The sequence below is a fragment of the Artemia sp. Qi Xiang Cuo genome, chromosome 18 (assembly GCF_049724085.1).
Source record: "Artemia sp. Qi Xiang Cuo chromosome 18, ASM4972408v1, whole genome shotgun sequence".
Classification (NCBI taxonomy): Eukaryota; Metazoa; Arthropoda; class Branchiopoda; order Anostraca; family Artemiidae; genus Artemia; species Artemia sp. Qi Xiang Cuo.
This window is the reverse complement of record NC_142811.1, coordinates 25,086,378-25,113,671: the sequence shown is the minus strand read 5'-3', so window position 1 is coordinate 25,113,671 and position 27,294 is coordinate 25,086,378. Positions and strand designations below refer to the sequence as shown.

Below are 27,294 nucleotides of genomic sequence, written 5' to 3'. Positions count from 1 at the left end.
GTAGTTGAAAGGTCCAGAAATTATGTCTTTGAGGATACCCCCCCCCCCCCATATAACCCTCAGGTCAAGGATTGTAAGTTATGCCCGGGGTCATATAAGGTTTTTATAGAAATGGTGGTCATATAAACTTCAAAGATGGCTCATTGGATTGGTAATCTGAAGTTATAGTACTCTTTTTAAGAGTCAATGTGAGCAGAAAGGAAATAGCCCCCCCCCCCCACACAGGTTGTATTTTCCAGAAACGCACCTGATAGAAATTTTAAGATGGCCATTTGTTGTTGTAAAAACTTTGAAAAGGACTCAGTCGGTTGGTAATTGAAAGGGCTAGTACCTTCTTTAATAGTCAAAAGTGACTGGAGGGCAACCCCTCCCCCCCACGCCCATCATTTAAATAATTTCTGAGACCACACTGGCTAATCATGATAAAACAAAACAATAGTAAAAAAAAGGAGAAAAACAAGGATTATACAAGCCAGTGAAAAATATGGACTAAAATGCAAATATTTCGGTCAAGACCCCCGCTTTACCGTCCTCAGTGCAAGATAATAACATTAAAATTACTAATAAAAATCCAAGGATACTATAAAAAATTTCAAACCTTAAAACAAAGCACAACTAAAATTTGAAGACCCTCTCCATGTAACGGTGAAAGGGTAACTGAATGAAAAAATACAGTACTGAACGGGAATTCAATTTTTTAATTTATACAGAGCATTTTTAAAAGCTAAACGCTTTCCAGGTAAAACATCATCACAGATTAGGTTAGGTTGCAAAATGTGATTTTTTTTAATATTCAAATAAAAACGATCAGAACTAATTAGTTCCTTATAAATGGGGCTTAAATAGGTTTCTCCCGTGTCTCTATTGAGAGCAACCTTTCCGTGACTGTACTTTTTTATCTCAACTGCCTCCCTGAAAACTTGGATGAGACCGTTAACAGGGGCAATAATGAAGGTGTTATTGAATAAAACGAAATGGTGCGGGTTGTCATACACATGCTGAGCCAAGACGGAATCAAAAGTCTCTGGCCTTTGGCATAGCTCCATAGCTTTGTCGATTGAGGACCTGTGTCCTCAATCGACAATTTTGAAAAAAGACACAATTTTGGCCAGTTTTGGTGCCATTTCGATGTATACATCATGTGAAATAAAAAAATGTGAATTTGCTCTTCAAAAGAAACTAGAAGATAATATTGACCGGATGGATTACAAAACATTAGATGTTGAAACCATTATGCGACTTGTTCGCCTTTGCAATAGATATTCCTTATATTTTCGGTACAACAATCAATTTTTCACCCAAACAAATGGAGGCCATTTGTTTGGGTGAAAAATTGATTGTTGTACCGAAAATATAAGGAATATCTAATTTTAAATTAATACAAATATATGACACCGTCATTCAGCTAGGGGGGGCGGGTGTCCCCCCTGGTTCTGGATTCTAAAAAAATTACCCATAATGTATATATATATATATATATATATATATATATATATATATATATATATATATATATATATATATATATATATATATATATATATATACATATGTATATATGTATATATATCAAACAGTTCGTCGTAACGAACTCTAAGTAAGTAGCAACCCGGCTTAATTGTAACCGAATCTCTTAAAAAACGTTAAGTAGCGACCCGGCTTAATTGTAACCGAATCTCTTAAAAAACGGAATTTTGATACCATTAGATGTATTAAAAGAATTAGCTTATTGTGCTGATTTCAAATAAATAAGTTTTGTCTTACCCATCAAAGGCTACGAGCCTGGGAAAATTTGCCTTATTTTCGAAAATAGGGGGAAACATCCATTAAAATTCATAGAATCTTAATGAAAATCACACCATCAGATTGAGCGTGTCAGAGGAACCTACTATAGAGGTTTCAAGCTCCTATCTTCAAAAATGTGGAATTTGTATTTTTTTGCCAAAAGAAAGATCACGGATACTTGTTTATTTTTATTTTTTTAATTCTTTTTTTTTCCAGGGGTGATCGTATCGACCCAGTGGTCCTAGAATACCGGGAGAGGGCTCATTTGAACGGAAATTAAAAGTTCTAGTGCCATTTTTAATTGACCAAAAAGAGTGGAGGGTAAATAGGCCCCCTCCCACGCCCCTTTTTTCTCAAAATCATCTGATCAAAGTTTTGAGGTAACCATCTTGTTCTGCATATTCGAAAGGCCAAACAACTATGCTTTTAGAGATATCATGACCCCCCACAGCCCTTGTGGATAGGTCTTTAAGTTAGAAAATTTGCCCATTGTTAATGTATAGTATGTGTTATTGATAAGTATGCATGCATTTTGCGGGTGGGGGGTGGGCGAATTTTCTGCTGGTGGGATTTTTCACAGGGATAATTTCCCTTAGGGAGGGAAGTTCTTAGGGGGTTAATTTTTCAGGGGAAATTTTACACTGGGGGAATCTGCCAGAATTATTTTACGAAATTCTTCTTTTGCCTGGTTATCTCTTTGCCGACTCAATTTTACGCGTAGAGATGTCAAGGGTAATTTTCCGGGGGAAATTTTCACCAGGATTGAATTGTTTAGAGAATATATCGGCGGGGGGAGGATTTTCCGGTGGAGGTGAAGCCAGATTTCCTGGCATTATTTAAAAACGGTCAGAAATTAAATATATAAAAAATAAGTTTTTTCAACTGAAGGTAAGGAGCAACATAAAAACTTAAAACGAACGGAAATAATTACATATATGAGAGGGGGTTACTCCTCCTCAACACCTCGCTCTTTACGCTAAAGTTTGAGTTCTGTCCCAATTCTTTAAGAACGACTCCTGAAACACTATGTTCTTTTAATTAGAACAAAATGAAGCTTTTTTTTTTAAAGTAATAAAAAACTTTAGCGTAAAGAAGGTGTTGAGGAGGAGCAACCCCCTCATATACGAATAATTTCTGTTCGTTTTAAGTTTTAATGTTGCCTATTACTTTCAGTTGAATTTTTTATTTATTTATTTAATATATATATATATATATATATATATATATATATATATATATATATATATATATATATATATATATATATATATATATATATATATATATATATATATATATATATATATATATATATATATATATATATATATATATATATATATATATATATATATATATATATATATATATATATATATATATATATATATATATATATATATATATATATATATATATATATATATATATATATATATATATATATATATATATATATATATATATATATATATATATAAATAAATATAACTATTAATTCTTTCTTTGGAGGATCCGTTATTTGAGATTGATTGCCAGTATATTGAAGCCAGAGTTAGTGATGTTTTTTCATGGATAAAAGGAGAAAACGACAATTTACCCGATGATTGTGAACTGAAGCGTCTGGATCCTGAAAAACATTTTGCCTACCTGGATTATAAGCATGTTCCTCAACTAGAATTGCCATCCAGAGACTTTGAAAAGGTATACAGGTCTAAATTACTTCATGGGTGCTGTCAGAATTTTGCTAATTAGTGGTTCAAATGGTTTGAAGGAGATGAAGATGATGTTCAAACATAAAACAAGATATTGTATAGTTTTTATAGGTATTATTATATAGTACAGTTATTATTATAGTTATTGTAGATATTATATAACCCAAAATTAAACATTTGGAAATCATTCTCATATTCCGTGTTAGTTACTTAACGCCCTGGCTATGTAGTTAATCGGAAACACAGGGATAATTGAAATATACTTGGAGGATGGCCGGATTTCAAGATCATTTGGGACGGGTAAGTGGTCAGAAGCACTGATTGAACTATCAACACGAGAGTAAGGGGAAGTTACAATTGTTTTTAGTTTTAGTATGAAGTTAAGATTTGATTTTGAGCCTCTATTATGTGTATACATAGAATCCTTATCGTTCAAGATGGCTTCTAGATCGGTGGAAGCTTTCAGTAAATTTTTGACCTGGGTTGTATAACAAACAGGCTACGGTTTGTATCACCTAGAACAACAGAGGTAGGACCCTGCTATGATGAAAATGCAAGAGACCTTGCAAGTTTACTACACGCAGTACTATATCTCCACTCCTATCTTGTGTCATAATAGTCATTAGGAAGGTAAACTGGGTAAACAGTTACATCTAGTATTTTCACGAAGACAAAAAGTTCTGATGTAGTTAGGAGTGTAGGTAACAGCTTGGGGCGTCCAAGCATCGCAAAACCCAGAGGGAGTTCCTTTACCACAAGTTTTATCCACTACTCAAAAGACTATTATCCATTCACTTTGAATGAGCAGATCAAGGCCATTATCAGAGAGAAAATGTTCTTGTAGGCCTATTACATCGCGACAATGCATAAGCTGCCTTGACATACACCATTTATTCAGCACAGAGCAATTTATTTTCCAAGTAGCCATTATTAATGAGCTGGGATGCCAAATGGACACTTTTAGTGGCTTTTGGACACTTTTTCACTCCGAGGGACACTGGGACACTATTGGGTCAAAAAAGGCAGCGTTTTGAAAAAAAGGACACTTTTTGGCCTATTTTCCAAATCAAAAACCAAATGTTTTTGTTTTCTTTATTTTTTTATAAATACGACTGCTTTTAATTTGTACTTTACTTTTAAGCTTTGGTAACGTCTTGGGGATTTTTGTTAGATTTTTTTGCGCCCTACGCGAACACTATTTATCAACCGAATAGGAATACGACCTAAAGTCTTAACCAATGTGGTAGGCTAGAACTATCGAATCCATCTTTTTCTTCTATCTTACGGTTGACGTTTGTCATCAAGTTGGTCAACTTCAAGGACCCACCTACTGCTGGTGGCAAAGTCACCAAGGCCGCTGAGAAGGCTGGAAAGAAGAAGTGAATGGCCTTTCCCTGATGGCAGGTTCCGCGTAAATCCTTGTGGCATGTAGCCGTGTGCATTTGGCTGTTATTACACTGCTGTCATAGAAAGAAAGGAGTTTCGCAGAAAAGCTGTGTTGCGGCTCAATTTTATTTATATCTGCTAGCTAATCATTCTGTTTTATATTCTATACTTTCAGCTGCGATTTTTTGTCAAACGCTGGTCGCCAGTTTCTATCGAGTATAACTCAAGCGAATTTATTTCAATCGGCCCTTGTCTTCTCACTTTTTTAGTTCTCGAAAACGTCATTTTGCTCAGAGCTACTTCTAAATGTTCAGAAAACGGCAATATAGAGGAGTTGTTAAACGATTTTAACCACTTGACCAACCAGTTGGCTGGGTGGTTAAAGTGATCGACGTCTTTATTTAACTTTAAAACCATGTAGGTCAAAATCGACATTTCGTTGCTACAGCCCTTCGGACCTTGTCGCACCCAAAGATCCTTAATATCCACCGAAGATCAAAGACTCGCATCTTTTTCTCATAACTTATGAAAATGTCGAAGTGAAAATGAATCTCTATGTTTGATTCTTTCCTTTTCGGCTAAGATACGTAGCGGTATCGATAATCGATTTGACATTTCGCTCTTTTGACATTCTCATGACGATTTTTTTCTGTCATCTCTTCAAATTGAACAAGCACCAAACTTAATTTATAGGTAATGTTAATGTCAAAGCTGGAAATACCTGCAGAACTCATGCAGGTAACAGACCGCTAGGTAGCAGAACTAAGAAGGACGAATTTCGCAGGTTTTTCGGCACTTTTTTCACAGGTTTTGAAAATTAATAGTGGCAACCCTGTATTTTGGATAATTTTCTAAAGGGACACTAAAAGTGTCCTTTTTTGGCTGATTTGGACACTTTTTTCCCTAAAAGTTTTGGCAACCCTGTTAATGAGCATATCGTGGCTTCTTGATACTTATATGGATAGCAAGGACGGTCAGTTCTTCCACATAGAGCACGTTCTCTCGAAATAATCCGAAATAATGTGAGAGATTATTTCGTGTGCTCTTTAGTGGCCCACTGCCGTTCGAGGCTTTTGCAGGTTTCTCACATCTATGGGGTTTGTGATCATAAGCCTGGCAATTTTAGCACTGAAGGGGGGGGGGACTTGTATTCAGAATCAGGCAGATGCTCTTAGCCAATAACAGGGAGAAAATCAATTACCCATTGCGGTCGTACCTTGGTTTCAGATTTTATACAAAAAGATTTGGTCGTATGGATTTGAAAAACTTTGATATATCTGCCAATGAGGCTACGAATATCTTTACTAGTTGTTCCAGCACAGCGTAGTATACCAAAAAATACAAGGTTTTTAGTTTTGCGTTAGCGGCTCGGCGTGTCTTCATTGTAGCATCAGCTAGAGCATTAATGGCACCTTTATCGAACATAATAACCTGACACTCATCTTTACTGGGCCTAAGAGCAACAATGCTTGCATCACTATCAACAATAAGGGAGTCCACAGAGTCTTTACGGGAACTTGGATCGTCCAAAATCTTAAAGGGATTTTTAACGCCGTAGAATATAATATCTTTATGAAGATACTGTCTCGGGAGAGAGGACCATCATGAGATGGACTCACTTCATCTTATACTAACGAATAAGAAAAAGTTAGACCTCTTTTAGCTGTCGAGATTTTGAATTCTTTTCCTTGTTATATCTGCATCCAAAAAACTATTCCTATCATTGCTACTGTTTTTCCTTTTTAAATGCTTCATTAAATCCAAGTTCTTAATTTGGCTCTAGCCAGTTAGAATTAGCAAATTTTTCTATTAGGAGTTTACTTTATTTAAAGGTTACCTTTAAAGCTATTTATGGAATGATTGAACTCTATTTCTGTCGATTTTGTGATAGTTTGTATATTTTAATTTGGCCAGTTAGAATTAGAAAATTTTTCTTAGGAGTTTACTTTATTTAAAGGTTACCTTTAAAGCTATTTATGGAATGATTGAACTCTATTTCTGTCGATTTTGTGTGAGTTCGTATATTTTAATTTAATTTAATGCTTTAATGCGAAGTGTAAGGTAGTAAACCAATTGTTTTGCTCTGTTTTTACAGGAATTTGTGAAATCGTACAATAAGAGAAATATCCGTGTCTCTTCCTAGCCATTCACCAAAATTGAAATCTTGAAATATCATAAAAAAAACATTGTTGTGTAATATTCAGCATAATTCTGACCACTTCCGAAATATTTCATATTTAAAATTATTTTATATATATCTTAGGTTATTTTCTCAGGAGCACTGACCAGTGCATCTTTGTGGTGTAGTTTTTGTTTTATATTAAGTTATGTGGAAGACCCGCACCTCCTTGAAAATAGTTCCCCCTCCTGGAAAACCCTCTGGTCTCACCTTCCAAGGCTTGGACACATGCACTTTATGCGGTTTGTCGTATTACTGACATGAATTAGAAAAGATATGTGCTTTATTACCTTAGTGTACTTTGTTATTGGTTTGTTATTTTGCTTATTTTAAGTATCCTAGAGGAAAATGCGCTTTTTGTTGATGTCATAACAGTTTGATGGCACTCATCAACCTTTTTTAAAGCTGAAGAGAGGAGAGGGGGAGCCTGAGGAAAGTTTTCAGCAGGGGTGACGGATTTAAAAGAGACACCTATGTTGTGCTAATAGCTTCTTTAGACTTGACAGAGTAATGATTTTGAAATTTTAGCAATTTTAATGGATGAATTTCCTCTTGGCAGAACACCTAGGCCTAAACAAAACTGTAAACGATTTCGGCTACCGTTCTATAGCTCTTTCGGTTTGTTTGCAGTTTGTTCCAAAATTAGGACTATGTACGAGTTTCTTTTCAAAACAAAAAATGTACTAAATTTATGTTGTAAGCCTTTGTACTTGGGTATGAAGATAAGTTAAAATAACCATCAAATACGCCCCCCCCCCTAATTCTAGAAAAAAAGAAGAAGAAGAAAACTAAAGTTGAACCAGGGGCTTTTGAACTAATTTCTCCTTGTTTTTTTTTTCAATATTTAGTCAATTAAATCTTTATTTATAATTTAGTATTTAAGCTGGGATTTTGTTGGATTGAATGAGAGAGGAGCAAATGAGTCTACGCTGTGGTTGGGCACTAAAGGTGCGCACACACCGCTGCATTCTGATTCATATGGCTATAACGTTGTACACCAGATACATGGCAGGTAAATACAATCCTTTTCTTTTTTTTTCTTTTTTGTTTACCAATAGCGATTAAATATTTTACCACTTTAATCTATAGGCCTGTTTGAAATTCAGACCTAACAGTGGTACTTATAAGTATGATCATTGTCCCTATAAGATAAGATTAATTATTTTAAGGACCAAACTGGGCAATCAGGAATAGGAAAAAACCTAATTTAATTTTTCTTTGGAAGTTAACTATAATCTACGTAGTTCTTATAATTCCATTAGAAAGAGTTTAGGCTAAAGCTAAGTTTAAGAACGTTGAAACAGCTCTTTACGACGAAAATAGCTGTAATTTGTGTGAACAATCTTAAGAAAATAAAGTTAATTTAGCATCAATAAAGTCTAGCTGGTTGTTCTCTTACAAACTTTTTTTTTTCAAATTTTTAAGGCGTTGTTATTTTGTGGAATTCCATCTCCGCTCCAGCAAGTATAACCTTGTGAACTGTGTTTATTTGTATGATAATTCTAGTGGTAATTAGGAGGTTCTGTATAAGTTTTCACTGAAGACGTTTTGTTAGTTATCGAACCTTCAGGAGACGATCGTTGTTCGCATAACCAAGCCTTTGCCTTAGTTATTTTGTCTCGTTCTAATTTTTGGTTCATGCTGTGAGTCAATCCGAAAAGGATTTAACATTCTACTCTATTTCAAGGAATTCTTTATTTCTTCTTCTATTAGTGAATATATGGTCTGTAAAATGCTGAAACGTTCACAGTATTGAACAAATGTTGTATAAATTCATAGCATTTCTCGGACTTCAATTCGTTTTTGGTCTGAAAGTTTGAAATTGAAACTGGTCAAATATTCTATTTTCTCTTAATCTTGGCTGATTAAAAAAAAATGTTAATACATCCAAATTTGGCAAATTAAATAATATCAGAAAAAATATGTACGATTAGTAAACAAAAATATACATGTGTAAATAATCTTTAAGGCGCTTGTTAAGGAATGATCTAAGAAGAATGGGAATTGTAAATAGATAGTTAGATTTATTTAACAGTTGAGTCAACGATAAATCTAAACAACAAAAGGCAAATGCGTTATCATGTTCCCCAGTGAAAGCTTGTGTCTGGGAACGCAGGAAAAAAGAAAAAGAAAAAAAAAATTACTAAAAAGAAAAAAAGGAAGGCCGAGGAAAAAACCAAGCCCGGCTAAGTGCCATGCGCCAGAAACGTTACCAACATCACATTTCCAACGTAGCCCAGAACAGTAAAAAAAGGAAAAAAACACACAGGTAAAAACATTTATTAAAAATAGTAAATAAAAACCGGAAAAATGAACAAAAAAGAAAAATAGGGTTACCCAAAAACTAGAAAAGAAATAAAAATTTGAAGCTATCAAATGAGGGGCACTTTTTAGCTGACTCAGGCAGAGTATTCCTTGAAGGTCAATGTTACCACTCGAATAGCCAATCTTTACTGATACAGGGAATAGAGTCCGAATGTAGCCAGAAAGAAGGTGATGAGTAGAATCGACAGAGACAATTGACGGACTAGCTCTGAGAGCCGCAGGAACAGCATCATGTAGTTGAAGAAAAACGAAATATACTCACGAAAGAGTATAAAGAGGAGTCCAATCAACTAACGCTTTATTAACAAAATAATTTGTTTCAATGATCAGGTTCTTCGCTTTGTTATATATCTAAGAGGGTGGTATCAGAAAAGAAGAAACGGTTCCCATAAAGGTAAGAAAAGGAAGAAAAATACCCAAATAGTAGGGTAACAAGAGAAGTAAGAGTGAATTAAGCAATGAGACAGAATTTTTAGAATCGATCCGCGAAAATGTGCTTAACCTTCCTAAGAATCGGAAGATTCCTTGATTTCTTCACTTTAATCAAACTAATAAGATGCATTAAAGAGCTGTTCTCATTAAGAAGACTATATAGGAACTGGGCAAACCGATCACTAGGTCGACTGAGATAACCCGCTGAAAAATGAATCTCAGGCAATGGACAAGTCAAAGGAATTCACGAGAGAATGAAAATGCTTGACTTAGCAATATCTATGGTAGGGAATTAACGTCGCCGGATAATTACCCTTTCAAAGAAAACACTTTGACAAGGATCCTAGGCTACGTTCTGGCGGCAATACCAATGGCGCTGTCTTCAGTAAAAGCAGCAGGAATGTCCTCATCTATTGATGGAGATAGCCATTATAGATATTATGGTATTGGTAGCTTATAGGTGCCTTATATAGTTCATTTAAATGGAATTCTTACCCGAGGTTTCGAAGATTTTTCTAAAGATCGACGGGAAATACCCTATATTTATTGATGCATTCGGTAATAAAACTGGAAATCATAGATGGAAGCGCATATCTTTGGATGTCTTGGAGGTGACCTTAGATAAAGCTTTTGGTAGAATGGTACACATCAGAAGTGTTATCCCCCATGAAGTTGGAACCTTCGACTAGTTTGTAGTAATTTAAGATGTCTTATATATTTTTTCCCATCCTTTTGCAGTGAGTAGTGGCCATCCAAGTTGGGGGACTCTCAAACGACACAGGAAAAACACCATTTTCTGAGTATGAGGCGCATGATTTGAGGAGCTTCTAGAAAACACAAATGTCATTTTAAATGAGGCTGTGCATTAGGCAGGGGCGTATCCAGGTATTTTGCTTGGGGGGGGGGGTACAAAAAAACTAAAAAACCGCATGAAAATTTGTTTTTGCATATTTTGTCATATTTTTGCATTTTGTCATATTTTTGCGGGTCGGAAAAAAATCCCGGGGGGGGTCAAACCCGGTAATACCAACTCTCCCCCCACCCCCCTTGATAGGTCTTGACAGTACGCTAGTTTACCTTGTTCAGTAATCTAAAAATCATATTATCGGTATTATGAAGCTCGAAATTTAAAAGTTGCGAACTAATATATCACCTGAACTTATCAAAAATACATCCAATAAGGCTTCAGGATATTTTCCTTACCAACGCTATTACGTTTTCACTTTGAATTCTCATCTTTCTTACGATGTTTAATTATGTATCTATTTCAATAGTTTCACTGTAATCTTCTAAAATTTGTGCAAGGATACAACTGACAGTGTTTCTTACTGTTTCGTTTGTAAGCCTACCGGTAAATTTTGTAGGTAATTTTACATAAACGTAAAAAAAAACCCAACTGTGAATCGTTAAGGAAAAAAGAAAAAAAATCGGAGACAATCGTAAAAACGTTAAGATTTTATGAACAGAGCTCAAAGCATTGACCGCGTACGTCTCCCTTTGCTTGGATTTAAAAACTGCTATGCAATCAATGCAAACAAACATACAATAGATACCAATATAAATGAATAAATAAATCTTAAAACGAGTGAAACTTAAATTGAATATGTAAATCAAGGTTGAAACGAACAAAAATCACTATAAACAAGAGTTTGGGTATCGCCTCCTTCTCTCACTGTAAAAGTCCTACCGCGTCATTGGTGCTTCACTGAAAACAAATTGTATTACAAATATATTCTTTTGATAACAAAAAATCAGGTGTCGACACAACCCTCCAGGGCCCGGGGGTAGGCGTTGTAAGTTATGCCCTGAGGACATATATAGTTCTTATGAAAGGGATGCTCGTTTAAGCTTCAGAGAGGGCTCATTTGATTGAAAGTTCGAGTTCATTTTTTAAGAGTCAAAAGAGATCTGAGTACAACTAGCCCCACCCCCCTTCACGCCTTTTTTTCCCAAACCCATTTGAAGAAAATTTTGAGATAGCCATTTTATTAAAAATAGCTCAAAGGTCAAATAAAAAAAACTCCGGTGTCGATACAACCCCCCAGGGGCTGTGGGCAGGTGTTCTAAGTTATGCCCTGGGGGCATATATGGTTCTTATGAAAAGGATGCTTTTATAAATTTTATAGAGGGCTCATTTGGTTGGAAATTGAAAGTTCTAGTTCACTTTTTAAGATTCAAGAGATCAGGGGACAACTAGTACCCCACATGCCCTTTTTCCCCCATACCCATCCGCTACAAATTTTCTACAAAAGTATCTACAATACCCATCCGCTACATTGTCGACACAACCCCCCAGGGCCAAGGGGGTAGGCGTTGTAAGGGTTATCCTGGGGGCGTATAGGCTCTTATGAAAAGGATGCTCGTATAAACTTCAGAGAGGGCTCATTTGATTGGAAATTAAAAGTTCTATTTCACTTTTTAAGAGTCAAAAAAGATCCGATGGCAATTAGCCCCCCCCCCCAAAAAAAAACCTTTTTTCCCCAAACCTATCCGATAAAAATTTTGAGACAGGCATTTTGATAAAAACAGCTCAATGGTCAGACAAAGAAAACTCCAGTTTCGACGCCCCCCCCCCCCAGGTCCCCAGAGCAGCCGTTGTAAGTTATGCTCTGGAGGCACATATGGTCCTTATGGAAGAGATGCTCGTTTAAACTTCGGAGAGGGCTCATTTTGACTTGAAATTGAAAGTTCTAATTCGCTGTTTAAGAGTCAAAAGACATTGGAGGACAACTACCTCCCCCCCCCTCGACGCCCTATTTTCCTCAAACCCATCGGATAAGAAATTTGAGAGACCCATTTTTTAAATAATGGTTCAAAGATCATATAACGAAAACTTCGGGGTGGACCCAATCCTTCAGCGCCCAGGGTAGGCGTTGTAATTTATCCCCGGGGGCATATACAGTTCTTATGGAAGGGATGCTCGTATAATCTTCAGAGAGGGCTCATTTGATTGGACATTGGAACTTCTAGTTCAGTTTTTAAGAGTCAAAAGAGATGGGAGGGCAACCAGCCTCCCCGCGCCCTTTTTTTCCCAAGTGCATCCGATAAAATTTTTGAGGTGACTGTTTTGTTAAAAATAGTTTCAACTATTTTTAAAAAAATGACTATCTAAAAATTTTTATTGGATGTAATTTGGGAAAAAGGGGCGGGGGGGGGACTAGTTGCTCTTCAATTTCTTTTGACTCTCAAAAACGGAACTAGAACTTTCAATTTCCAATCAAATGCGCCCTCTGAATTTTTACGAGCATCCCTACCATAAGAACCATATATGCCCCCAGAGCAGAACTCACAACGCCTTTCCTCGGGCCCTGGGGGGTTATGTCGACCCCGGAGATTTCTTTATATGATCTTTGAACTTTTGTTAAAAAAATAGCTATCTCAAATTTCTTATCGGATGGGTTTGAGGAACAAAGGGCGTGGGGGGTCTAGTTGCCCTCCGATATCTTTTGACTCTTAAAAAATGAACTAAAACCTTCTATTTCCAATCAAATGCTCTTTGAAGTTTATACGACCGTCCCTTCCATAAGAACCATATATGTCCCCAGGACATAACTTAAAACGCCTGCCCCCGAGCCCTGGGGGGGGGGTTGTCGACACATGAGTTTTTGTTATATGATCTTTGAACTATTTTTAACAAAATGGTTATCTCAAAATTTTTATCGGATATATTTGGGAAGAAAGGGCGAGTGGGGGGGGGTACCCTCCGATCTCTTTTTACTCTTAAAAAGTGAACTAGAACTTTCAGTTTTCAATCAAACCAGCCCTCTCTGTAGTTTATACGAGCGTTCCTTCCATAAGAACCATATATGCCCCCAGAGCATAACTCACAACGCCTTTCCCCGGGCCCTGAGGGATTATGTCGACCCTGGAGATTTCTTTCTTTGATCTCTGAAATTTTGTTAAAAAATGACTATCTCAAATTTCTTATCGGATGTGTTTGAGGAAAAAAGGGTGTGGAGGGGGGGGGGGCTGGTTGCCGTGCGATCTCTTTTGACTCTTAAAAAGCGAATTAGAACTTTCAATTTCCAATCAAATGAGCCCTCTTTGAAGTTTATACGATTATCCCTTCCATAAAAACCATATCTGTCCCCAGGTCATGACTTACAACGCCTGCCCCCTAACCCTAGGGGGTCGTGTCGACACAGGAGTTTTTTTTATAGGATCTTTGAACCATTTTTAACAGAATGGTTATCTCAAAATTTATATTGGATGCATTTGGGAAAAAAGGCGTGGGGAGGGGGTGGTTACCCTCCGATCTCTTTTGACTCTTAAAAAGTTAACTAGAAATCTCAATTTTCAATCAAATGAGCCCTCTCTGAAGTTTATACAAGCATCCCTTCCATAAGAGCCATATATTCCCCCAGGGTATAACTTACAATGACTGCCCCAGGGCTCTGGGTGGTTGTGTCGACACTGGAGTTTTTGTTATGTGATCATTGAACTATATTTTACAAAATGGCTATTGTTTTATCGATAAATTTTTATCGGATGCATTTTGGTAAAAAGGCTTGGGGGAGGGGGCTATTTGCCCTCCGATCACTTTTGACTCTTAAAAAGGACACAAGAACTCTTGATTTCCAATCGAATGAGCCCCCTCGGAAGTTTATGCGACGACCCCTTCCATATGAAGTGCCTGTTAAAAAAACAAAACAAAAAAAACATTACCGTATGGCCTTTGCTAGGCAACGCTATAGCCAGGGTTGCCACCAGCCCAAGAAAAAATCCATGGCAAGGGTAAGGAAAACAAAATTCATGTTTGTCCATGTTTGTCACTGTTGCCAAAGATACGAAAGAATTTGCCGCTCGCGGCGCTTCGGGTCGCTCGTAGGTACGGCTTTTCGATGACATTGATCTCCGTTCTCATAGATGCAACGTGGAAGTGCACGTTTTACATTTTTTTCTCATGTGATAGTTCGTCGAATGCGCTGGAATATCTCGACGTATTTCGCAAACCAGCAAAATGTAGAATATTTCGTCATTAGGGAGAAACCGTGAGTAAATGCAAAAACCGTGAGATCGCATCTGTGTAAACCGAGAGTACAGCTAGGTTCTGACCAGAAGTACATAACCGTAACAGAAGTAAGAAACGGCCATAAGCGCAATGCTGGTCTCAAATCAGGCTAGACCCTCGCGTCTTTTTTCTTCGGGCTGATTTCTTCTTACGAAAAGATAGGCGATTCGGTCGGAAGAAAACGTTTGCATGAAAAAACGTGATCTATGCTGATTAGATGCGCTCGACTTTCCTACTTTTGTTACGGTTATTTACTTTTCGTTCTGACAGAGCGGGATTCCGATTCGCGCCCTGACTCGACTGTTTTGCAAAATAAAGATAAATGGCATTCTGTCGCTAGGTGACGGGAATCGAAAACTGTTGAGATTTCCTTCTCTGCTGATAGAACTACTGTGGTGTGCAAGAATGAAAAGCTGACTGACCTTGTGCCTTGAACAGAACTTAACTGATTCACGACATTTGGAAAATACCAAAAAAAAAACTATATATGCATTTTACATTCTATAACCACTATTCAAATTCCAATCAGGTATGTTCATTCATGAACTTCAAATAATATTTTCAAATAAGGATAACGAACTTCAAATAACGACAAAAAACATTTAAGGTTCACCGCGAACACATAAGGAAGGATTGTAGCGACCCTAGGGGGTCGTGTCGACACAGGAGTTTTTTTTATAGGATCTTTGAACCATTTTTAACAGAATGGTTATCTCAAAATTTATATTGGATGCATTTGGGAAAAAAGGCGTGGGAAGGGGGTGGCTACCCTCCGATCTCTTTTGACTCTTAAAAAGTGAACTAGAACACTCAATTTTCAATCAAATGAGCCCTCTTTGAAGCTTGCACGAGCATCCGTTCCATTAGAACCATATATGCCCCCAGGGCATAATTTATAATGCCTGCCCGTGCGCTCTGAGGCGCTGAGTATACACTGGAGTTTTCGTGAGGTGATTATTGAACTATTTTTAACAAAATAGCTATTGTTTTATCGATAAATTTTTATCGGATGCATTTTGGTAAAAAGGCGTGGGGGAGGGGGCTATTTGCCCTCCGATCACTTTTGACTCTTAAAAAGGACACAAGAACTCTTGATTTCCAATCGAATGAGCCCCCTCGGAAGTTTATGCGACGACCCCTTCCATATGAAGTGCCTGTTAAAAAAACAAAACAAAAAAAACATTACCGTATGGCCTTTGCTAGGCAACGCTATAGCCAGGGTTGCCACCAGCCCAAGAAAAAAATCCATGGCAAGGGTAAGGAAAACAAAATTCATGTTTGTCCATGTTTGTCACTGTTGCCAAAGATACGAAAGAATTTGCCGCTCGCGGCGCTTCGGGTCGCTCGTAGGTACGGCTTTTCGATGACATTGATCTCCGTTCTCATAGATGCAACGTGGAAGTGCACGTTTTACATTTTTTTCTCATGTGATAGTTCGTCGAATGCGCTGGAATATCTCGACGTATTTCGCAAACCAGCAAAATGTATAATATTTCGTCATTAGGGAGAAACCGTGAGTAAATGCAAAAACCGTGAGATCGCATCTGTGTGAACTGAGAGTATAGCTAGGTTCTGACCAGAAGTACATAACCATAACAGAAGTAAGAAACGGCCATGAGCGCAATGCTGGTCTCAAACCAGGCTAGACCCTCGCGTCTGTTTTCTTCCGGCTGATTCCTTCATACGAAAAGATAGGCGATTCGCCGGAAGAAAACGTTTGCATGAAAAAACGTGGGGGTCTATGCTGATTGGATGCACTTAACTTTCTTACTTTTGTTGAGGTTATTTACTTTTGGCTCTCATAGTGTGGGTTCTAATTCGCGCCCTAAATCGAATATCTTGCAAGATAAAGATAAATGGCATTCTGTTGCTAGTTGATGGGAATCGAAAACTGTTGTGATTTCCCTCTCTGCTGATAGAAGTACCGTGGTGTGCAAGAATGAAAAGCTGACTGACCTTGTGCCTTGAACAGAACTTAACTGATTCACGACATTTGGAAAATACCAAAAAAAAAACTATATATGCATTTTACATTCTATAACCACTATTCAAATTCCAATCAGGTATGTTCATTCATGAACTTCAAATAATATTTTCAAATAAGGATAACGAACTTCAAATAACGACAAAAAACATTTAAGGTTCACCGCGAACACATAAGGAAAGATTGTTTCTGTTCGCGACCATACTTCCCTTCTCTCCCTTTTTCACTTCCAGTGTCGAGCACGCCTAATGAGTGAATCGGGGATATACCACTCGTGTGGAACCGGGACATATTGATTTACTCTCATGAGTGCCCACACCGTGTCTGGACCCATCTTGTTTCTTAGAGGTGTTTTGTTCAACTTAAGCAGCGAAAGTTGTCTTTCCGCTACTGCTGATGAATGTGGCAGCTTGCCAAGCTCACATCAAAATGCCCCTGGTTCTTTTTTGACCAAATCGCCCAGAGAATCGCGGATAATTCTGAGCTTCCGCCAGTTTCTGTCGAGTTGATGAATATCAAAACTCACGGTAGTGGAAAACCGTGAGTAAATTCCTATCAAGCTATTGATACGGTCATTTAACGCCACCTTTGGGTCAACGCACTCCAGCTGAACTAAAAGCTCGTCACTGGAATCGACCCTTCTAATGATTTCCTCACACAGTCTTTGGTAAAACATGACACTTATTTTTAACGAAAATCAACTTGCGACTAAAATCTGCATCTCCACTCATTCCTTCACAGATCGCCAGAAACTTGGGCCCAAAGTAAACGTTTTCGTAAGGTCTTAGATTGTTCGGGGACCGCATATTTATTTGAAGGGGTCTGTTCTATCTACAACTTCCTGTTTAATGAAGTTCTGCATTATTTCCTTCAATGTTTCCCGGACTTTCTTCACGATTTGGTGAACCCTGACACTTTCACTTTGAAATTCAAGGTTTTAACTCGTTCACGACAAGCAATATGTACCCCAGAAAGAGGTAAAAAAGACGAATCTTGACATTACCGATTCCCTCATGAATGCTCACGGCGGTGGGAGTATTATCAGCGAGCATACTCTGAAAATAAATTTTCAGAGCATCCCACTGCTAAAGCAACCTCTTCACAACTTGCTCCATTGCTAGCCAGCGCGTCTTCGACGGGTAAAATATTGCGTGTTTGACAACTTCTATAAACTTCTGACACTCGGCAAATTCACTTTTCCTTTTGGGGCTCTCCTGTATAGCCATTTCCAACTTACCTTGGTGGGGGCAAAAGCAGGGGCAGATTTTTTGTTTTTGGGCATGGATAAAACGTCAAAACAAATCACATTCCAGAAGTTCTGAATTTCCCGGACTTCTTCAGCACGTCAGCTGGTCCAGCTGAGCTGGAGCGCCATCTATGGCCACGGATGTAAGAGTAGTGAGACAGCTGGTCCGCTAACCCATTTTGGTTTGCCGTAGATATTTGATTTTCTGAGCGAGGCCAATTCCATACGATGTGAAAAAAAAATCCATGTTTTCTTGAAAGATCCATGGTAATCGATGGCACTTCCAAAGTTCATGGCAGGGGTTGAAATATCAATATTTTCATAGATAAATCCATGGCGATGGCAACCCTGGCTCTAGCGTTGTCTCTGATTACATCTTGGTTGAAATAGCATATATAAAAATTGTCGAATCTCAGTTATTGGGACGCTCCGGCCATCCCAATAACTAAAAATCTAGGATTATCACTTGAGCATCGACCAAACACAAGCATTGAATAAATTGAAAATTTGATTTTTTAGGTGTTGTTATGTTATATGCAAAAAAATTTTTCCCATTTATGTTTATGACAATTTTAGTTGTCAAGTTGCCTCCCTTAATCCCCAAAGCCTTTTTTTGAAAGCCATGGAATATCGGTCTCATAAAGTGTGCTATTGAACTAATTTCTTTATTATTCAGTGACAATACCTTTACTTTTCCTAATCTATATTAGAAGAATAGAATGAATTCAATCTGTCTAAGCTCTTCCATCATGCCTTTTTCTGTAGTGATCACAGTTTCATGCTGTTGTACAAAAAACATGGTGTTGTTCTAATAAAATTCGCTAATATTAGGCTGCAAGCCTGAACTTATTTATTGTTTTTTTATGCTCAAAACATCAGGGTTACAATTTAGTAGTACCAGGTAATATTGTCTCATTTTCAGCGAATGTAAGCTGTTGACATACTTTTTTGAACTCGGTTGGTAAAGTCAGACTTTGTCTTCTGCAAATTTTTGATTCGAGTTTGGAAATTTTATTACGACCATTTTTTGAAAATTTTCCAAATAGTATAAGTCCCCGAATTTCTTATCAGGTAGCTTACTCAAATCTAGATTAACCAGTTATTTTTTAACAAAAAAGATCATTATTATAAGAAGAAAAATGACTGAACCAGTTTAGCGCTCCCGGATTCTGGATTTCGAACGTCAGGCTCCTAGCTTTAATCAGTATGCCTGACAGTCTTTGATTGTAACATTGTCAACTCCACTTTTTATTTATTTTCTTTAAGGAAAAAATGGGTTCTAATCCCTTGGGAGTCATACAAGCACTTGAAACCCACACGAATACCATACGAAGAATCATCTATATATTCTGAGATCAACTTTTTTGTGAAGGATATGTCTCAAGAAGAAGAAGGTATCACGCATTGTATAACTCATAATTTCAGTGTATTCAGTTTTCGTTGTATCTTTTGACAAAGGTAACACCCTCGAATTAAAAAGAAACTAAACTGAAAAGTAAAACACAGGGTGATTGCTTGCAAATTGAAATTGTTTATTCTAATAAAATGGTGGGTACTTGTCTGTTATAGCGCCTGTGTATATAGAAGTTAAGTAGAAAGTAAAACATGTTTCTCTGACGCTCATTCCTAATGTAATATCACAAAATATGATGAAAATATAATACTTTATTAAAAAATTTGGGATATATATTTGCACATTAGGGGGTGGGGTAAAGTAGAGCGGGTCTGCATGCAAAATATATTAGGTACAATTATTCTGCATATTATAAAGTAACAACTGTTTTCTAACTTCACTCCATCCAAATACTTTACCCCCCCCCCTAATGTGCAAATATATAGCTCAAATTATATATTTCCCATCTATTCTGTCAATTGTCTTTGTTTGTCTCTCGCTAAGCTGAAAGAAACTAACCACGAAACCGGTTCTACTTAGCTTCTACATAGGCGCTATAACAGACAAGTACCAATGGAGTCTTCTTCAGTTTTATTACGTATTTCCTTTATTATAGATTTTCAGGCACATGCACAGTTTTTTCCGTCATGATTATCCTACAGGTGGGAAAAAGGATGAAGATCTATGTTAGCGTTTTCTTATTGTCCATTAAATCCCGATTATTTCAAATATCATTTTCCCAGAAATATTATTGTACACTGTTTTGTGGCGTGTATACAGTATCCTGAAGAGTCGAAATATTAGTTTCAGTATTGTATTTAATGCTGTTAGTTCATTCGTTTAACCTGTATTCTGTATCAGTTTTTGAATTACCTTGGAGTTTTCAGCGTTGTTCGAATATTTTCAATTGTTTTACATTCATTGTTTAAGTGCTAGGTTAATCTTTGCAAACAAAGGTGAAAATTGGGTGCTGAATCAGATTAAAGACCTGTTTTTATGCTTGCATAGGTTGGCATCGATATCTCGGTCTTGAGGGACTTGGCACTCTTCGTAGTTCCACAGGGAAAATGAACTGTAATTCGTCAGAAGGGATGATACCAAGCTAGTGATGAGATCATTACTTGGAAAGAGATTAGAAATTAAAATGAATAATCCGACTAAGCTTGAAACGAACAGAAATGACTGCAAATAGAAATATGGCTACTGTCTCACAAAGCTTCAAAAGCTCAAAGTGTCAAAATTGAAAATATCTTCTAATTCGAGCAGTCTGTTTTTTTTTGTTACAATAACAACAATAACACACAAAAAAAATGATACCACAAGGCTAATCAAGGTTTACAAATAAGAGTGGTGTTGCCTCCCTTCCCTCCTAAATCCTCTGTACGACTTGAGTGTCATCTGCGTTTTATAGAAAACAATACGTAATTTTAACAATGTGGTTTTATTAATCAAAGCATCGACATAAAATGAAATAGAATAACCATAATAATCAAGATGACCGAAAAGAACTAATGAAAGTAGACTGCTTCTTTAATATATAATGGCATCCATTTCTGAGAATCTCACTTATTTTTTATTTTTCGAAGTTACAGTTATTAGAAAGAAATTTATTAAAGTGCAAACGACGGTGTGACCTTTAGAAGGTTTAGGAGGCGGAAGACTTACTCTTAACTGTTTTGTTTTAAATTTGCCTTGATTATTCATTTTAATTTCTGTTTTTTTTAGGTTTCTTTTATTCATCCATATCTTTGTTTGAGGTGATTATTTGTTTTAATTTCTGTTCGTTTTGCGTTTCATTTCCATTAATAGTAATTTCTGTTCTGTTTGAGTTCAAAACAAAGTCCGAATATGACTTTATTTCCGGTCATCTTAGTTTTAATATGGCTCTTTGCTTGTCTTTAAAAAAATTCTTTTTCTGAAAAAGTTAAAAAGAATTGTTTTACTCGTTTTTTCAATTAACATGTCCTTATGATTGATTAATATTAGAAATATTTGTTTGTGCTTTGTTTCAATACTTTAACGTTAATACATTGTTTCAATAAATTATAATGACCATTGGGGCTTAAAGTGCAGAAATGTTTAAGTGGATCAGGGATATAACATCTTTTGCAACCTCTCCCATCACAAAATTAGAAGTCCACCTGCTCCTCCCATCTTCTTTTTCTTACGCAACCTGACAGTTTCAGCTCCAACCCTTAAGCTGTATTTGATAAATTGAAAATAGGATGAAATTTGGAAATAGGATCTTTGATTTAATTTGACATTTTCCTCTCAAGCCATAGTTCAACGTTCAGTCCTCCTCCCTCCCCCGTCAATTTTCTGAAAGCTTTGACTTGGTTCCCCGATCTGCCCTCAAGATGTTGCAGGTACAATTTTGTAATAATTTGGCAATATTTAAAGTCTTACGATTGACCTCGACAACAAACTGGGCATGGATTGTAAGTCGCATAAGAGCTTATAGTGCAAAAATTGCTTTTTTGAGTCGAAGACAAAACTATTTAGCCCCATCTCCCCCCGAACTTTAAATTTGAAGTCTCCTTGCAATACTCTCCTCCTGACTTTCCACGACAGTTCCTGAAAGTTTGAACTTAATTTCCAAATCCTTTATTGCAGGTGTGCTATTTTGATGTCCTGAAACTTTCAATTCAGTCCCCCGAGCTTAACCTGGGATATTAGAGATGCACCGTTTCTACAACCATTATGCACACAGCTTCTCTCTATTTAGTTAGAAACCCCCTTAACATTGCTTGAAATTTTGACTTTAACATCCTTATCTGTTTCTGAGATATAGCAGATGCGGCATTGTGATAACCTGGATGCACATAGTGTCTTTGATTTAGTTCAACATTCCTTGAAAGTTTCGAAATACCCTAATCGTCCCTGAGATATTGTAGATACGCTGTTTTGACACCTGTATGCGCATATTGTCTTTTGATTAGGTTCATTATCCCCTCTACATTTCCTGAAAATTTACTGAAAATTTGAAAATGTCATCCCCGAAGGCATATTTATTGAATCTTTTGGCAATTTTGAACAAAATGCCTGTCCCAAAATTTTATCCGGTGTCTTTGGATGTTACGGGGGGTCTTGGTAGCAAAAAAGGACAAAGGAGGGCTGGCTACGGTCAAATCACGTTAACTCTTAAAAAGGGCACTAGAATGTTCAATTTCAATCGAATGAGCCTCCTCTGATGTTTCAACGACCACCCCTTTTATATGAAGCGGTCATGTGAAAAAAACCTAATAAAGTAAACATTGAAGACTTATGGTTCTTTGCTACAGGCAACGCTTGAGCTTTTCCTCTAATCTTATCATTTTTATGATTGGGTTGCTTATTACACAGTTTGCAAAATTTTTTTTTTTAATATTTAATGGATTAACTTTATTTGCACAAGCCTTTTTTATTGAACCACTTTAAATAAACGTCGCATTTTATCCTTATTGGAACACTATAGCACCAGAAACACCAGTCTACTATTTTTGTTTCAGGGAGGAGGATGAGCTCGTAAATAGATGAAATATAGGGAGGAAATCTGAATATTTTGTGTGGGTTCAGGTTTAAAAGAGCTGACTATGTAGTAACCCACCATATTAAAATCAGTACAATAACATCGATAAATATACTCACTAAGAATCTTTATTTTAAGGTATTATAATCCGGAGTGTTTCAAGAATAGCTTTTTGCCGTATTTTTAGAGAATTTGAACCATGTTTTTATATTTTGTGTTTTCTTAGTGTGAATTTGTGGTTCAAAGGCTATTCAAAATGATTAATTTGATCTATTTACTGGAATCCAAATTCCGGTAGTTGTCTATAACTATACCATTATTGAGAGGTGTGGGCCATTATCTAACAAGATTGGTAAATGTTGATACCACACTTTAATATATGCTAAGCACTTGCCCCCAACCTAAATGGGTTAGGGGATAACCAAAAGCGGGATATAGGAATACAACTGAATTTTAATTTCCGGATTGTAACACAAAAACTCAACTTGGATAGACTATTAAGCTGACAAGAACCTGAACTCCAAAATGAAAGCAAAGTTAGGTCACCCCTTTTTGTAGACCTGGAGGTGCTGACCAATGAGAAAAAGTATTTATCAATTACCATCTAAAACTCAACTTGGCAGTATACATAAAGTAAAATAAATAAAAAAAGATTGAGTCAGCTAAAATGGCGACTCATACAGATATGTCAATGCTACAATCCAATCGGTTTTGTTGGTCAAATTTAAGTATGAAAAATTAAAATATATAAAGTGTGCATGGAAGCAGTTTATATATATGTGAAAAAAAGGAGATTTATCTGGTATAAGATGGATGACATACCATGTTATCCAACAACCTTGTTTCCTCCTAGTTTGTTATTTCTTGTCGCTCTGAGGTAAACTTAATGAATTCTATCTTGTTTCAAAATTTCATTCCAAGCAGTGTTCAACCAAGTTTTTCTTCAAGTCTGTCGAGATTCTTTTTTTTTCTGCTGTTTTTTTTTTGTATTGCAATATAGTTGTTGTCACTTGGAATAGACAGATTTTCTCTTCTTTCTCAGTTATTTCCTCTTTTTTAAGGTTCTAAACTCCAATTATTGTTCTCTGTCTCTCTTCCCCTCTTCAATTCCCCTATCCCTGTTCCTTTCTCTCGAGTTTTTTTTTCACTTGGCGGGACGGAAGGCTACTGATTTTTTGCCTGCAATCGCTTCTAGAAATATTTATAACGTTCTAAAATGGCATTAAGAGTGTTAGAATTAAAAGTTATTTTGGGTTTAGATCAAAACAAGGGAAAAATCCAAAACGTGAGAATATTTTTCTAATAAAGAAATATTTTTTTTCTGCTGATGTAGAAATCAGAAAAAAAACATTGAATGAGTAAAAGCCTAGGCTCTTAAAATAAAAATAGAAAATGATAAAACTTAAAACAACTAAAAATAAAACTTGACTAGAAGGGGGCTATCCCACCCCTCAGCCTCACTAAGTGTACGAGGCTGACACTCTGGTGAACATTCCTCGTCCATCCCATTCTTCTCAAAGCTATTGCTTAATCCATATCCCAAGAAATTTTCAATGATCTCAAAGCCTTTTGTAAAGGGTATTGATAATACTCGCAACCTTGGTTGTTGCCACCGGTCTGGAACTCGTCTTGTGAGCTTTGTAAATTAGCTAGTTCTCTGTCGATTTTAAAAGCTTAGGGTGTAAGATCAGCAAAGACTCAATTTCTTCATTAAATGAATCCTCAAATTCTCATTTTCAGTCACGTCGAAGCGGAACTAGACGTATAGTGATTAAAGTCATTTAGTTTTCGCTATTTTATTCTGCTCCGTCCATTTTCCTTTGTCTATTAAACTTTTCCTTGATCTTAACCAGCTCACATACACTCTGAAATATCTACTATAGGGCCGTAGTAGATTTTCCTCACTTTTTTCAACCATGTGGAAAGTCTTCTCAAAGTTTTATTGGTTAATGAAAACCAATTGCAGCCGTTTTATTAGAGCCATTTTTTACGACCGTTGCTCAATATACACCGTTATTCTTCATACTACAAGGTTCGCCCCATTGAACCATGAAGATTTAGCACAAATATTACTCCAAGCAGCAAATTGAAACTTTTTTTGTCGCAGGAAAACTAGTATGTAATCTTGATTGACCACTTTTTGTGAAAGTGTGAGCGTTTTCCCATTACATTCAGTTTCTGCGTAAAAGCTGCAAAAATTTTAGGGTTTCGAAACTCTGGTCAACATTATTTTTTTTAAATTAAATCAAATACGACCCTTATTATTTTGGTTTGTAATCTTTGTATACAGGGTCAATTCGTGATAGGAGAAGACGGAGGGGGGATTTTCTTTTGAGCCATATTAATAACAGTGTTTACGTATTTCTCTGAAGCGTGGACGTTTCGAAAGGTGGAGGGAGACACGATCGATGTTTTCCAGGGGAATTATCTGAGGCTAGTTTTATTTAGACGATAAGGAAATTCGAGGGAGTGGGGGTCATATTGCAGATTCAGGAAACTTATGTGAACGCATTTTATTTTCCAAGTTTTTGTTTTTAATTTTACCATAATTATGTTTGGTCTACAGCCCTTCTCCTCACGATTAGTCTAGATTATAGGAACTAGACTAAAGACCATCGATCGTGTGTAATCCGATAGATGTTAGTCTAAAGTATTTAAGCCCCTACTCCTTCCAAAATTTGAACATTTGATGAAGATGTATTGTAAAAATATGAATAAATTGAAAAGTAAATCTCGTCGGCAATTTTTGAAATAAGCATTTACCAATTTGCGTATTAAGACTCATGTTTTTAAAGTTGTTAGTAGTCGTCCTTTTATTTCCAAGCTTTTCATTTGCCCAATATTGACTGAATTTTAGTTTCCATCTCAAAACACTTTCCTTGTTTATCATTTCGAATTTTTATGACAATTATTCCTTTTGTTATGAACTAAATATTAAATTTTTCTTGAAGGCTCTTATCTCTTGGGTGCTAGAGAAGTTGTCCTATCGCAAGGGGATACTTTGTTTGTTCCACCCAAATGGTGGCATTACGTCGAATGCCTTGAAAATTCTCTGAGTGTTAACACATGGGTACCTATTGTAAGTACTACTGTTTTGTTATTTAACAATTTGGAATTATGTAATAATAAATATTATACTTATTTACAATTGCAATCATAGAGAAAAGGTATGAATCATGGTCGAAAGAACCTTCGCAAAAATTTCGGGTTTAGAGGGGATTTATTTTTTCGTTTGAGACTCCTTGTTCTGGATTAAATTCTCTGATTCTTCCCTTAAGGCATGTGTTCCCTCTGAAATAAGCTATTTTGCAACATGGTTACAGCTGTATCTTACACCAAAAGTTTAAGATACTTATATCATTGGTTCATTAGTTTCCATCTATTCACTGTGCCTTCATTATGATACTTCTCAATTTTTGTTACAGAAGGATCTAAACTCGTGTTAAAAACAGGAAAATTATCATTTTTTTTTGCGATTTCCATCATATTTCAACGCATTTTTAATCTAAATTACCCTATACACCAAATTAAAAAAAAATTTATTCGGCCTATGGATGGAGCTGGCTCTCAGATATGGAGTGATACCAAAATTTGTGTCTTTGATTTATATATTAAAGCCATAAGAGAGCCGAGAAAAAACATATCAAAACTTACAAAGCGAACATAAACCTTAAAATGTTTTAAGGTTTATGAACGAAAAGGTCATGTGATCTCTTTTCATATGGAGGAAAGGGTAGCCTTTGGAGGCATTTCGTATATTAATTTAATCATTTTGCTCTATCACAGAAACATTTTCGAAAGGGTCAATCTTATAGATAAATCAAAGAACAACCTAATGGTGACAGTGAATGATTAATCAAGTATTCAAGATGGTGGAACCCTTACATTATACATCTTGTAATCCATATATGGTATATAAATTAAGCAAAATGAGAAACAGAATCATAGAGAATCAGCACATGCATAGTAGCAACACTCTTACTTTAGCGCTTATTTGATATGTTGAAGTACACGAAAAAGTTTTAACCAAAATTAATCAAAAAAATTGTTTTCAACAAAAAAAAGTTTTTGAAAAAAAAGTAAAGAACTCCATTAAGCCAAAAATGAACAAAAATAGAAATAAATAATCTACCAAGCATACAACTACCATAAACTAACCTCAATAAATATATGAGACCCAAAAAAAACAGAAACTAAAATAAGTCAAATACTATACGATCATAAAATTGAGTAGGAATCTAAGACCTTAACTTTATAAAAGCCAGAATGTCATTTTTACTTTACTGAAAAAATTCTTTTAAATGTTTTCACTTATAACTTTAAGAAAACA

The 27,294-nt window shown here is 36.2% G+C and overlaps 1 protein-coding gene across 4 annotated transcripts in view; it reads left to right on the top strand.

Annotated features, from left to right (window-relative positions):
* Positions 1–27,294, top strand: part of HSPBAP1 (HSPB1 associated protein 1) — a 95,152-nt gene that overhangs the window by 31,962 nt on the left and 35,896 nt on the right. For 3 of the 4 annotated variants that reach the window (XM_089103785.1, XM_089103786.1, XM_089103784.1), the window contains exons 3-6: positions 3,298–3,489; positions 7,941–8,077; positions 19,330–19,457; positions 25,916–26,043. In XM_089103785.1, the coding sequence (XP_088959911.1) occupies positions 3,298–3,489; positions 7,941–8,077; positions 19,330–19,457; positions 25,916–26,043 (585 nt within the window). The remainder of the gene's footprint in view (positions 1–3,297; positions 3,490–7,940; positions 8,078–19,329; positions 19,458–25,915; positions 26,044–27,294) is intronic. The other variant, XM_089103788.1, reaches the window with a different exon arrangement.